This window comes from Doryrhamphus excisus, linkage group LG11 (genome assembly GCF_037039965.1).
Source record: "Doryrhamphus excisus strain RoL-2023G ecotype Guam linkage group LG11, RoL_Dexc_Guam_v1.1, whole genome shotgun sequence".
In the NCBI taxonomy this organism is placed as follows: domain Eukaryota; kingdom Metazoa; phylum Chordata; class Actinopteri; order Syngnathiformes; family Syngnathidae; genus Doryrhamphus; species Doryrhamphus excisus.
Window position 1 is genome coordinate 7266898 of NC_136367.1, and position 12103 is coordinate 7279000.

A 12103-nucleotide genomic window follows, 5' to 3' on the forward strand; every position below is an offset into this window, starting at 1 on the left:
CTGATTAGTGTGAATAGCATTATCCTGGTCAAGACGTTCTATTTGACTGTTGGCTGGTTATCATAAACACTATGCATTGTTTGGCTCTGGCTTCTACGTGGCAATTAAAATGAGTACAATAAAACAATTACATATGTATGAGCAGATCAATACATCGTTCTGGATTGTCCGCTTATGGACTATGTAGACGTATTGTTTAAAGTGGTGTGCTGTACAGTACAATATAAAACAGGAATTTAAAAAAAATTACCAGGAACAAAAAAATAAATGTCGATACAGATGGCGGTATCAGTATCGTATGGATACTACTCTGGTGAAATATAGTTATTTTTCAGTTCTCTTCTCTATAAGTTCACAAATATGTGGTTTCTTGTTTTGTTGATATTGTTATTGTTATACTTTGGTCCAAAGTCAGCGAATGTTAGGCTGAAATTAACTGAATAATGTTTTTCCTTTTTTGCAGATGTCAAGTAAAAAAGTGTCGGTAATACAGGTCTTTGTATCTACTTTGTATCGGAGCGGTAGCAAAAGTTGCGGTATCAACGATCCTTGCACACAAATTTGAGAGGTTCTAAGTGACGTCACATTACTGTCGTCCAATCAGTGCGTTACGTGTAATCACGCCGAGGGTTCAGAGGTCAGGGGTTGCCAGGGAGAGAGCAAGATGGCGGCAGGCAGGTGACATGGACACGGATGAGTCAGACACTAATAATACTCACACATAAGAGGCGTGTGCAGCAATTGTAATACACCAGTCAAGTTTAGCGGACGTAAGGACATCAATGGCGCTGTTGTACAGCTTCTTATGGCGGCTTTTGCTGTTCGTGCTCCACAGCAACAGAGCGCTCGTCTCCTGGTTGCGTGTGCTGCTTCGGAGCTGCAATGGCCGGCTGTGGGAGCGTGCTGTGGCCGCACTGCTATTGCCAATGTCCCTAGCCGGCTTCCACGACCAACGGAAATATAATCACAGACCCGAAGCTAATGGAACTCCGGTAACTGGAAACGGCGCTGACAGTCGGCGACACCGGTGGCTGACTGACGGCAAAGCCTTGGACAAGTTACCGGTGCACATCGGCCTCTTGGTAGCCGAAGAAGAGCACAGCTACACGGACATCGGGAACGTGGTGGTCTGGTGTATGGCTGTTGGTATATCCTATGTCAGCGTCTATGACAACCACGGTAAAAACACACTTTAACCAAACTTATTCACATATGAGTGCATGTTATATATTATAGAGAATAAACACATAAACTAAATGGATATATGGATATATGTTGTATATTAGAGAAAATCTGCATACTCTACAACAGTGAGGTGAGGTTCATGGCTGGTGAGGCATTGGCAGATTTTTAGTGTTAGCAGAATTAAAAATGGTTGGCTTTTCCCCTGTGGAAGGACGTCAGTGACAAGCACCTTCCAGCTCATTCACACCTCCGCTAACCATCGCTTCACCATGCCTGTTGTGTGTTTTGGGTCGTTGTCATGCTGGAATGTCCACCACTGCTGAAGTTGGTTCACTGGGCTAAGTTTCTCTGCAGAGTGCATGAGAATAGTAAAAGGTATAAGTTATGTATTGTTTTTTAATCTACTTTATTGAATTTATGAAAGCAAACAATACATTTTCAAAGGTATAGTAGTTCATGGCACCACCCATGATGATCTAGCTCCTGGTGTTCAGGCTCATATCTGAAGTGACGTAATAGGGGTGACACCTCTCCACTAAAGCAGAGTAAACAAATGCTTCTTGAGGTAGATTGTCTACTTGCTTGAGTATATTTTTTTATCGTAATAATAGTCATGCCAAAACGTTGTGTTGCTGCTGGATGTTTACAGTATCCGAGTGATACTGCAAGTTTGTTGTGTTTTCAACCTTTCACTGATTTGGCATTTGGCTTCAAAGTACACTATACATTTTGAAAAAGGATGTTATTCCTATTCCATGATAGCAACAAGCCCACAATTACAATATTTATGTAACATATGTAACAACTTATTTTATACTGTGATTAGATTCCCTGGCCATTGGCTGAGAAGCACTCCCAAAACAGTAGGTTCCCACTGCCATGTTTGACATTAGGGATGGTGTTCTTCAGGTTGAAGTCTTCTTGCTCATGCTACATCATTGCGTTCAAATAATTCAATTTTTATGTAATCTGACCACAAAAGGAGAAGTGTCGTACTTCTCGGTCTGCGTCCATGGAAACCAGCAGTGTGCAGTGACTGTTCCCGAGGATGGCCTTATATAGCCAAATCCTTGGACTCTTTTTCACCTTGTTCTCTATTCTCCTGGCCGGTAAAGGTGTCACTTTCGGCTTCCCACTCACATTCCTGAGATTTTCCACAGAATCTCGTATTTTTTAACCACTTAGCACTGTAGCCACTGAAACTTGAAAACATTTAGACACGGCCTTATATCCCTTTCCTGTCTTGTGATCAGCCACGGTGCACAACCGCAGATCATCAGTGAGCTTCTTTGTTCTTAGCAAGAGTGTCCACAAACCAACAGCAGAAAGCTGCTGTTTTTCAACTGTTGAGGTGATTAAATCAGTGCTTCCCAATGAATAGGGTAATTAAGATGCTTAAGCACAGCTTGGACTATTACTACTACTATTACTACATTACCATAGACTGGGATATAAGCAGCATAGAAAATGGATGGATGGATGCAGTTATGTTATCTTCTGGGTGACACTTGTATCATTTCCAATGAGGAAACATTTGCTCGACTGTACATTCGTAAAAAACAAGATACTGCAAAGCTGTTGTGAAGTTTCTATGTTTCTTTGTCTGCCAGGTATTTTCCGGAAAAACAACTCTCGCTTGCTGGAGGTGATACTGAGACAACAGAAGGATCTTCTGGGTGTAGAAGGATCCAAATACAATGTGGAGTTCCTGAGTGATTGTGGTGATGAACACCAGAATCATGGTAAGGACACACAATGTTTACCTCCACAGTGATACGATGACACACTGACTGTGATTATGTAACAGTGTCTACCAGTCTTTTATTGCACCACGTGCTTTCGAGCAAAGTTCAATCCACAGACCTATCGAAAACTCAAGAGTGATATTAGGTCAGAGGCGGGCAATTGTTTTAAAATTTGGTTGGGGGTAGTATTACTAGGATTGTGAATTATTGATACTCAAAAACATTACCCATTTTTAAATGACGTACCAGAAAACAGTGTATACATGGAAAGGAATATTCCAATCTCCTGTCTACATGCACCGCTATAATCAAACGGAATAGTCAATGGGGCATGCGCAGTAAAACGTAAACATCATGTGATTCATCGAAGATGGCGGACGAGAGTTTGATTACCACGGTTGTTGGGACAGTTGCTACGCTTATTTTTAAAGCAGCAACTTGAACGTTCATTTCTTTTAAAGTTTGTATCAAAAACGAACTTTCCGCTGTAGTCCAGTGATGACTGCTCGCCGCCATTTTCAAAACCTGAGAGACGTCTGCGTGTTACGTCACAGCTGAGCATGCGCTGAAAAAACGCACCCTGACAACTTTCCGATTGAGTGGGTACAAGATACCTCAATTGGATTGGGGAATGGAATATTTCACCCCTGTGAATCCGATTATTTATTCATTCGGATTGGCACTTTTCTTTCAGAATGAGGTGTATACAAAGGTTACATTCTTTCCGTTTGAGCAAATAACCCGAATGGAATTGGAATATTTGGGTCCATGTAAATATGACTACTGTTTCCACATACGACCCTCATTTGTAAAAGTATCTATACTATACCCTCCCTCCAATGCAGCACCCCTCTTACACGCCTACCCCTTGCTGCTATGTGCATAATAACATACCATAAGCATGGACTGTGCTGCTGCAGGGGGGGGGGGGGGGCAAAGCAACCTGTTTTAGTCGAAAACACAAGAGGCAAACGTGTTGCTCTGAGGTATTTTGCCTTCAAGGCAAATGAACAAGGAAAGCCAAAGGATGTGGATAAGCCTGTGTGCTAACACTGCTACAAAGCAGTGGGGGATGGAGTCAGTTAGTACATATATTCTGTATATTCACTACACACAGGGAAATATTTCAAGGATGTATGTCATAATATTGTAATAAAAATGATTGTAGCTTAAGCGCTAATAAAACACCAAATTCAGTATGTGATCAAATATAAAAAATGATGAAAAAGTTGAATATGATAACCCCTTGCCACTTGGAGATCTCTATCACGGTTTATGTATTTGGTTTTAATATATGAAAAACTTAACACTAGCCACGTTTACATGAGGAGTTTTTCTCTTTCCGAATGGAATCTTTCCGAATTACCTTTCCGAAAGCAATGGTATACATGGAAAGGAATTTTCCTATCTTGTCTCCACGTGCCGCTATAACCAACCAGAATAGTCAATGGGGCATGCCCAGTAAAGCGTAAACACCAACATCATGTGATACCGACTTCCTCCAGTTTTTTTTTACTATTGGAATAACTCCGTATTGCCAGTTTTTCCTTCATCCAGTCTTGAAATTTAGTTTGAATCAAAAACAAACTTTCCACAGCAGTCCAGTGCCGATTGCGCACCTCCATTTTTTAAAATCGAAGAACGTCTGGAGCTGCGTGTTACGTCATATCTCAGCATTTGCTGAAAGAACGCACCCGGGAACAGGAAAAGATGAAGTTCAATCTTGCTAATATTTTATAATTAAGCTCAGCACATGTTTTATATACATATCAGGGCTCGACAATAACGATGTACCGATGGCCTGGGGCAAGTTAAAACAAAATTTGGGCAAGTAAATCCAATCATTAATATTCCCGTCGGGCAAGTGCACTTTAGCATGCCATACTGCCAAGAGTTTTTTTTAAAGCGGTTCTTGTTGGGTGTTGGTAAAACACGGACTGCGCAATTCCGGTGGTAATTTGCAAACCAATTCTTGCAAATCTTGAAATGGACCAATCAGAATCGTTTATTTAGACCGCGGTCCGTAGTCCACAGTCCGCGTTTTACCCACACCCGTTCTTGTTAGCGATCAACCAATCAGCGATCGTTTTACTAGGAAAACATCTATCATGGCGTCCCTGCCAACATCGTCTAATTCTTCAACAACTTGTGAAGGAAAACACCAAAAAGTGATGAAACAGGGCCTCCTAAACAAGTATTTTATTAGCGGCAGCAAATCAAATGATGGCACAGGTGAGTGAATCACATTGCTGTGACAATTTGAAGTGGTCACAATGAAACACCACCGATTAGATCCAATACCAAGTGCTGATTTTGCACAAGCTGCAAAATCTAGCGGTTCAATTTCTCCGTGTATTTTTCTCACCTTTGCTTCACAAATTATTGTTTGACCATTGAGCATTTTTTTCTGGATTAAAAACACTTTACTAGTACACAAATGTGTCATTGTGGTGCACAACTTATAAATATCACTGCTTACCACGACTACGATGTGTAAGGTAGTATGGCATGCCATGTTAACATACATCTCCACAAATTTTCAGACATTCCTCCAAATACAATGCATCAGTACTATTATCTGATGAATTATCAGCATATATTGATATATGATATCATTATGGTAGTCATTTCATTTTACATGGGGCAAGTTCGGGCAAGTAGTTCTGGTTACTGGTTACTAATCGCTGGGCGTCACCACTTCACGCCGATCCAACTTATGGTGTCAAAAGAACTACATACAGCAACGCAATAGGTGGATAAAAACAGACAAAACACTACAACCGTATAATGCAGAATATTAACTACTAACCACTAAGTGAGCTCTAAACATGTATTTTCTAGTCATTTACAAAAACTGTACAGCAAACCATGCTCAGAAACAGGAAGTGCTGCCAGCAACACTACACTATATAGATTGTCTCTGTAGAAAAAAAACTTCCATAAAGCCTACACACAGTTACGTAGTGTATTGCTGTTTGTGACCTGTCAAGGCAATTCGTACTGAACTTCCTGTACACAAGGCTAGTTATCCCGTAAACATCTGCTCTCGTGATCGCAGTTGCCTACTGGAGTCAGTGTGAGTGGCACTTTGCGGCAAGACCGGTTCTCCTGGTGGAGAGCACAAAACTTCTTCAACATTGATTAATATAAAAAATGATGAACATACAGTATGTTTTCCACTTAAACTCGTACCCTCCAAAGATGTATGTGTTTAAAAAAAATAATAACGGCCACCAGGAGGCAGAAGTGCTGTGCATGCATCTTTCCCTTTGAAATAGATGCTCTGTAGTGAAGGAAGTGAAAAGGCATCACACTGTGTTGCTTAGGAGGTTACATTTTGAAGCGTGCACACACAAATTTCAGTTGTAAATAATTCATGGTGTTTAGACATTTTGGCTAAATATGTGTGGGTAAATCTGGGTTAAAGTGAAAGTTATGCTTGAAATGCAACTTTTCACCAAAAACTTTTTTCTCCCTTTTTTGTTGAGCACTGATATTTTACTGAAACTTACCTATGTTCTACTGCTGATTACTAAAGAACGGAAGACAGGTAGACGGTAGAAACAACTTTTTTCTGATGAAAGATGACTAATCATTCTTTTGGTATGTACCTTCTCTATACAGCCCTAGAACACAATATTCTGTGTGCCTTGGAAAATCAAAAATGGCTGGCATTGAATGAGTTAATATGACCAACATCGTTGCACATTTGAAGCAGCATCACAAAAAAACCAGCATGGGTTTTGGGTGACCAGGACTCTCCCTCCCCTGTGGGCCGAAACATTTGCAAAGTGTGAGAAACTCTCACAGCGAAATGTAATTGGCCAGAACAGAAAAGAGCACCGTCGTGGGTGCTTAAACATGGGTTTAAACGCTTCATTGACCACATTGCACTACAGTACGGATAAAGTTAGATTCATGAAGAAGTAAATGGGTGAGTTTATGTCATACCTGCTGTTGCTGACAATTGTTCTTTGTTTGAGTAATGCCAATTGTTTTAACATTCCACACTACTAAATCACTAAAAAGTATGTATGATTTGTGTTGATATGTTTTGGCTCATAATCCACGCTGTAATATCGATATCAGAAGTGAAAAAGTTGTATCAGAACACGAGTAGTCTTTGTAGTTGGCCTTTCAGCAACTTCATTTTTTATGCCAAGCTGACTTTGAGCCAACAGTGGGGTACACCCTGGAATTGTCGCCAGCCCATCACAGCTTTTGCTGTACAAAATATATAGTATTTGTCGGGGGTGTCACAAAACGAAACGATGCACAAGATCCGGTCCACGAGAACGTGTCAAGACATGATTTTAACATGAATTGAATGTACAAATGTAATTCCATAAGTCTCTCAAGAGATGCCTTTATTTACAGTACTATTTGATATTCACCTGGAAGAAAACGCTAAAATTGTTCAAAATGTGCTGGGTGGTGTGTATTTAAGCAAGGTTGTGCTATATGCTACATGCTAGGGGTGCGAAAGGAGTGACATCACACGCCAACCTGCAGGTATTTATTCTATGGAGACCAACTTGAATTAATCTTTGTTTGTTTCAATGGGATTACCTTTTACCTGTGTAGTACTGGGACACAAGGATCATTGCAGGTACATACCAAAAGTGGATGCATACTGCGACTTTCACTTCAAACTGACTTGCATTTTTTGCATGACTCCGGGGACTTTTGAGAGTAAACCTCATGGGACATTTGGTGTTGTATGGGTGGAGTTTTTCATCTTTTTATGCAGGGATGTTGATGCATTCGACCTTGTGTCTTTCAGTGTTGTCATGCAAGCCCACAGTGAAGGTCTTGTCTCCAGAAGATGGGAAGCAGAGTATCGTTAACGCAGCACGGCAACTCTGCCGCTCTGTGGAGAACAAAGAGAGGAGCTCCAAAGACATTAGTGTCTCCATGCTGGACACACTGCTCAGAGGTAGCACTTCATTAACCGTAGAAAAGTCCAACTACATTCAGACTTGTTTTTAAAACCCTCCTCATTCTCGGATTTGGGATCAACATTTGCAATAAAAGTGACTAAAAGTGACTCCCAGAACCATCCCCTCTCTCTTCCATTGCTTTTGTTAACTCAGGAAAACAGAAGCTACAAAGCTAAATGCAAAGAAGCACAATCCACATGTATTAAACATTTTGTATAAGTATAAAATGCATAGTCACTAGCCACCAATGAATGATAAGGTAAGATGATCCATTGGATGCAACACTTGGAATCACGGTGTGTGCTAATTGTCAGGCTAGTGCTAAAGCCATGCTTCTGTCTTCTGCACCACTTCACTGCTCCTCCTAGCTTGAAGTCCAAGGTGATCCAGTGTTCCTCCGAAACATAATCCGCATTGCTTGCTAGTCACATGACATATGAACTTGTGCTCACCTTGCTGCAAGTTTGGAAGCCCTAAGCAAGTTGAGTGTAAAAGCTAGCGCTTCTGCAGCCATTACTGCGTACTTGTACGCTGTGCATTAGATGCTGTATTATCACGTATTCATGAGGGGTGTCCCAATCCAATATTGATATTGGCTACCAGACCAATAGCAGCAAAAAAAATGATTATATCAACCGGCCGTTAAAATCTTCAATATTTGCATATGATACAATCAGTCAATTCCTCTCTGCTAAAGCCCGTCTATCCAGCAGCGTCCCGACACAGCCCACGGTTTTTCCCTTTTTCGTTAAATTCAGAAACAGGCGTCGCTGAGTGCAAAAACTTGTCATGCACACGTTTCCCTCGTGGTGGCGCAGAGCAGGGGAAGTTTAATTTGAAGCAAACTCACGGTGCATTTGAAGCAGCATCACATGGGAAACTCCCCTGGGATGACGAGAGGTCCTTAGCTATAACAGAAAGGATGACCAGCCCCTGTCGGTGGTGAGTAAAGTTGTTTAATCGCTTAATTCATTGTTGTAGGGAAAATATTATTTTTTGGGTAAATTCCACACCACAAAATAAGTATAACATTCAAGCTGATACGGGATTTATATTAGTATCGGCTGATATTCAAGGCTGCAATGTCAGTATTGGATTGGAAGTGCAAAAGTTGTATCGGGACACCCCTAATATTATAAATAATTTGGCTATTTTCGTGAACTTTGGGTGAATGATGGGTTTCTGTGAAAAAACAATCTATTTTTGGATAGGCAGTTTTTGCCCACAAATTGGAAAAACAATTTGTACGTAAGTACGTAAATGACCAATCAGGAATACTGTGGGTATCCACTTTAATATAACACATTAAAGGGTAAGATTGTCTGTGTCAGGTATGCTTACAGGAACAGTAATTGATACCATTTTTATTCTGGTAAGAATACAACTTAATTCAATCCTGTCTTCTCTCAAAGGATACAATTTCGTACAAACGGCACTGTACATATTTAATCTCCTGCCATTGCTATTCTCATATTTGTGTCAAGAGATGAGCTTACAAGAAACCACAGAAGTTAATCGTGTGTACATGTTTGGTATGGATGCTATTGCCAAGATAAAAAGCTCATGAGCTAGCTTGTGTGTTTGTTTCAGAGTCAAAGTATATTCCAGATCCTGAGCTGGTGGTAAAGTTCGGTCCGGTGGACAGCACTCTGGGTTTCCTACCCTGGCACATCAGACTCACTGAATTCATGTAAGACACGACTATTCCAACACTAACTACACCAGGGGTGCTCACTCTCTTTCAGCCTGCTACTGTCTACTTTTATGATGACATGACCTGAGTAATATGCAAGTCACTATGGCTATGTCGCTTTCATTAAATACATATTTCATGTGTTACGTCCAGTTAGCATTTGGTATTAAACGTTATTACTGATATTCAAGAAAGGCATTTTATGTTTCTTTTCTTGTTTACCATTTATTTCGTGAGGAAAAAGCGGTAGAAAATGAATGAATTATGTGCAGGAAAATTACTTGAAAGTGATGCCACATTTGCTGTATATGTCAAATTTTTATTATCTCTGGTATCTGGTCCCTCTAGCATCATTTGGACAAAGTTGGCATAACATTTTCTGTAAGATGTGTTTAAGTCACACCCACTAAAACCAGAAAACCAGATTTGTCCATATGAAAGTCACGTCGCGCTTGTTCATGTCATAAAGTGCCGTAATGTGGCACACACAGGTCAGCCGAGCGCCACATAGCTCTTTATTTGACAGGAGCCAATCATGAGCTTGTCAACCCGTTTGAAAAGGCAGGAGGTCATTCCCCAATATAACAGTCTGACTCCCGGTGTCATTTTACAAAGAACACTAAACTCATCACACGGTAACTTAACACTCCAAAATGAGCTAAGAAAAATACAATGCAAGTACCAAGGCGGGTTTTAAATGAGAAAACAGCTATGGTAACTTTTTCCCATGTATTTCATCTCTGCATAGCATTACATTGTTTATGGCTGCCTCAGTGCTGCAATGCCAGCCTCCTTCTGGGCTCCTCTGGTGGACAGAGACAGCATTGCACCTCAGCAGCCATCACCAATGTAATGCTATGCCAGGATGAAATGCATTATGGGGAAAAAGTGGAGAGTTGGATTTTTACAAATTTTAAACTCGTATTGGTACTTTTCTTAGCTACCTTTGAGTGTTAAGTTGTTGTGTGATGAGTTTAGTGTGCAAGAGGACAACGTGAGTCAGACTTTTATATTGAGTAATGATTTCCAATAGGTTGACAAGCTCATCGTGGGTGCACTAATTGCTTGTGATTGGCTTCTGCCAAAGAAAGGACTACCGTCTCTTCATTGACTTGCAAGCGGCACAGTATTTAAACGATTAGTAGTAGCTCTGATGTAAAGGAGATGCCACAATTTAGTCACAAATTAGCTGTACCGTTGTATAAACTGCGGGGTTCGGAGTCTAAGACAAAAGTAAGGCTTATACAGTGGAAATTACAGCAGTTGTCTTTATATTATTTATAGTTCAGATTGGTTTTTATGTTGTTGCACTCCAAGGATTTGCTGTGCACCGAGAACACAAGATCAGTGCGCGATTGCACACGCGTGTAAATGAGAGGCAAAGTTGAATATCGTGTTGTCAGATTTGCTGCAGTGTTATTGGATGACAGTGCTGTGTTGTAAGGATGCATGGCTCTTTGTTCTCAGCTCCCTGCCGTCACACAGAAACATCTCTTATGAGGAATTACTGGGCGCCCTGCAGCGCTACGGACAATGCCAGCAGAGGTTGGGCCAGTGATGTTCCTCACAAAAGACCACTTGACTCTGTCGGGACAAGTTACTGCTGTCCATACGTCAGTCTTCTCCTGCATCTCCGAGACTGGAGTCGGAGCCAGATGGCTGACTTCCTGCCACCAGCTCATGTTCTCCAACCAAGTGCCAAGAGGAAGGACACCAACCAGCGTGACGTTGATGAGAGGACCGTCTGTCCTCTACATTCCATGTCCAGCTGCTGTCGGCCACTGGAATCACACAGCAAGAAGAAAGCAGGCTTTGTGCCGCTGTTGAAATGACAAATTCTAGCATGAGATTGAAAAGATGACAGGAAGTGGAGCTGAAGGACAGGGCGATTGATGAGATGTAAATATGAGCACTTCATGTGTCTCATTGTCTTTCTTCATACTTTTTATTGAAGGCTGCAGCTTGACTGTCCGTCCTTAATAAACAAATGCACTGTTTTTTCCTGTGCGTACGTGTGTGTGTATGTGTGTGTATCTGTGTGTTTGGTGAGCAACTGACAAGCTCTATTGCCTGTTGAGAAGGTACAGTTGTTAAAAAGAGAGCATCATACAAGTGGATGGGTTATGTTCATTTCCATCAGCATGTCGTCCTTGTACGCATTTACAGAAATGTTTTTAGACAGGAAAAATCATTCCTGGTAATGTGTGTGGAAGTGGTGAGGCAAGTGGTGGTCCTCGGCAGTTATGTGTTGTGTAAAATTTTTGGTGATTTCCGGAGATTTTGATTGTGACCTGACACTGTGTGTGCGTGTGTGTGTGTGTGTGTGTGGAGGACAGGTGAGTTTGCTGATGTTTTGACGTGGGGCGGCCCGACAGTAACCGGTTTGTTTTTGCAATAAAGACATTGTTGATGGAGCACCTTCTTGTCATCATTACAATATCCGGATAGACATAACAAATGTAGAAATCTCACTGCGGAGACCTCACAGCTAGGAGACCAGGGTTCAATTCCACCCTCGGCCATCTCTGTGTGGAGTTTGC

The 12103-nt window shown here is 41.3% G+C and overlaps 1 protein-coding gene across 1 annotated transcript; it reads left to right on the forward strand.

Moving 5' to 3' along the window:
* Positions 1–620: 620 nt before the first annotated feature.
* On the forward strand, positions 621–11978 carry nus1 (NUS1 dehydrodolichyl diphosphate synthase subunit). The gene is made up of 5 exons (XM_058072560.2): positions 621–1179; positions 2796–2927; positions 7714–7866; positions 9461–9560; positions 11031–11978. The coding sequence occupies exons 1-5, from the start codon at positions 783–785 to the stop codon at positions 11119–11121; spliced, it is 873 nt and encodes a 290-aa protein (XP_057928543.1). The 5' UTR covers positions 621–782; the 3' UTR covers positions 11122–11978.
* Positions 11979–12103: the final 125 nt, after the last annotated feature.

Bases quoted from the DNA above. Each gene is read 5' to 3' on its own strand.
- nus1 (XM_058072560.2), top strand. From the start codon at position 783: ATGGCGCTGTTGTACAGCTTCTTATGGCGGCTTTTGCTGTTCGTGCTC. The intron at 1,180-2,795 runs GTAAAAACACAC...TTTGTCTGCCAG, and splicing joins CAGCGTCTATGACAACCACG to GTATTTTCCGGAAAAACAAC. The intron at 2,928-7,713 runs GTAAGGACACAC...TGTGTCTTTCAG, and splicing joins TGATGAACACCAGAATCATG to TGTTGTCATGCAAGCCCACA.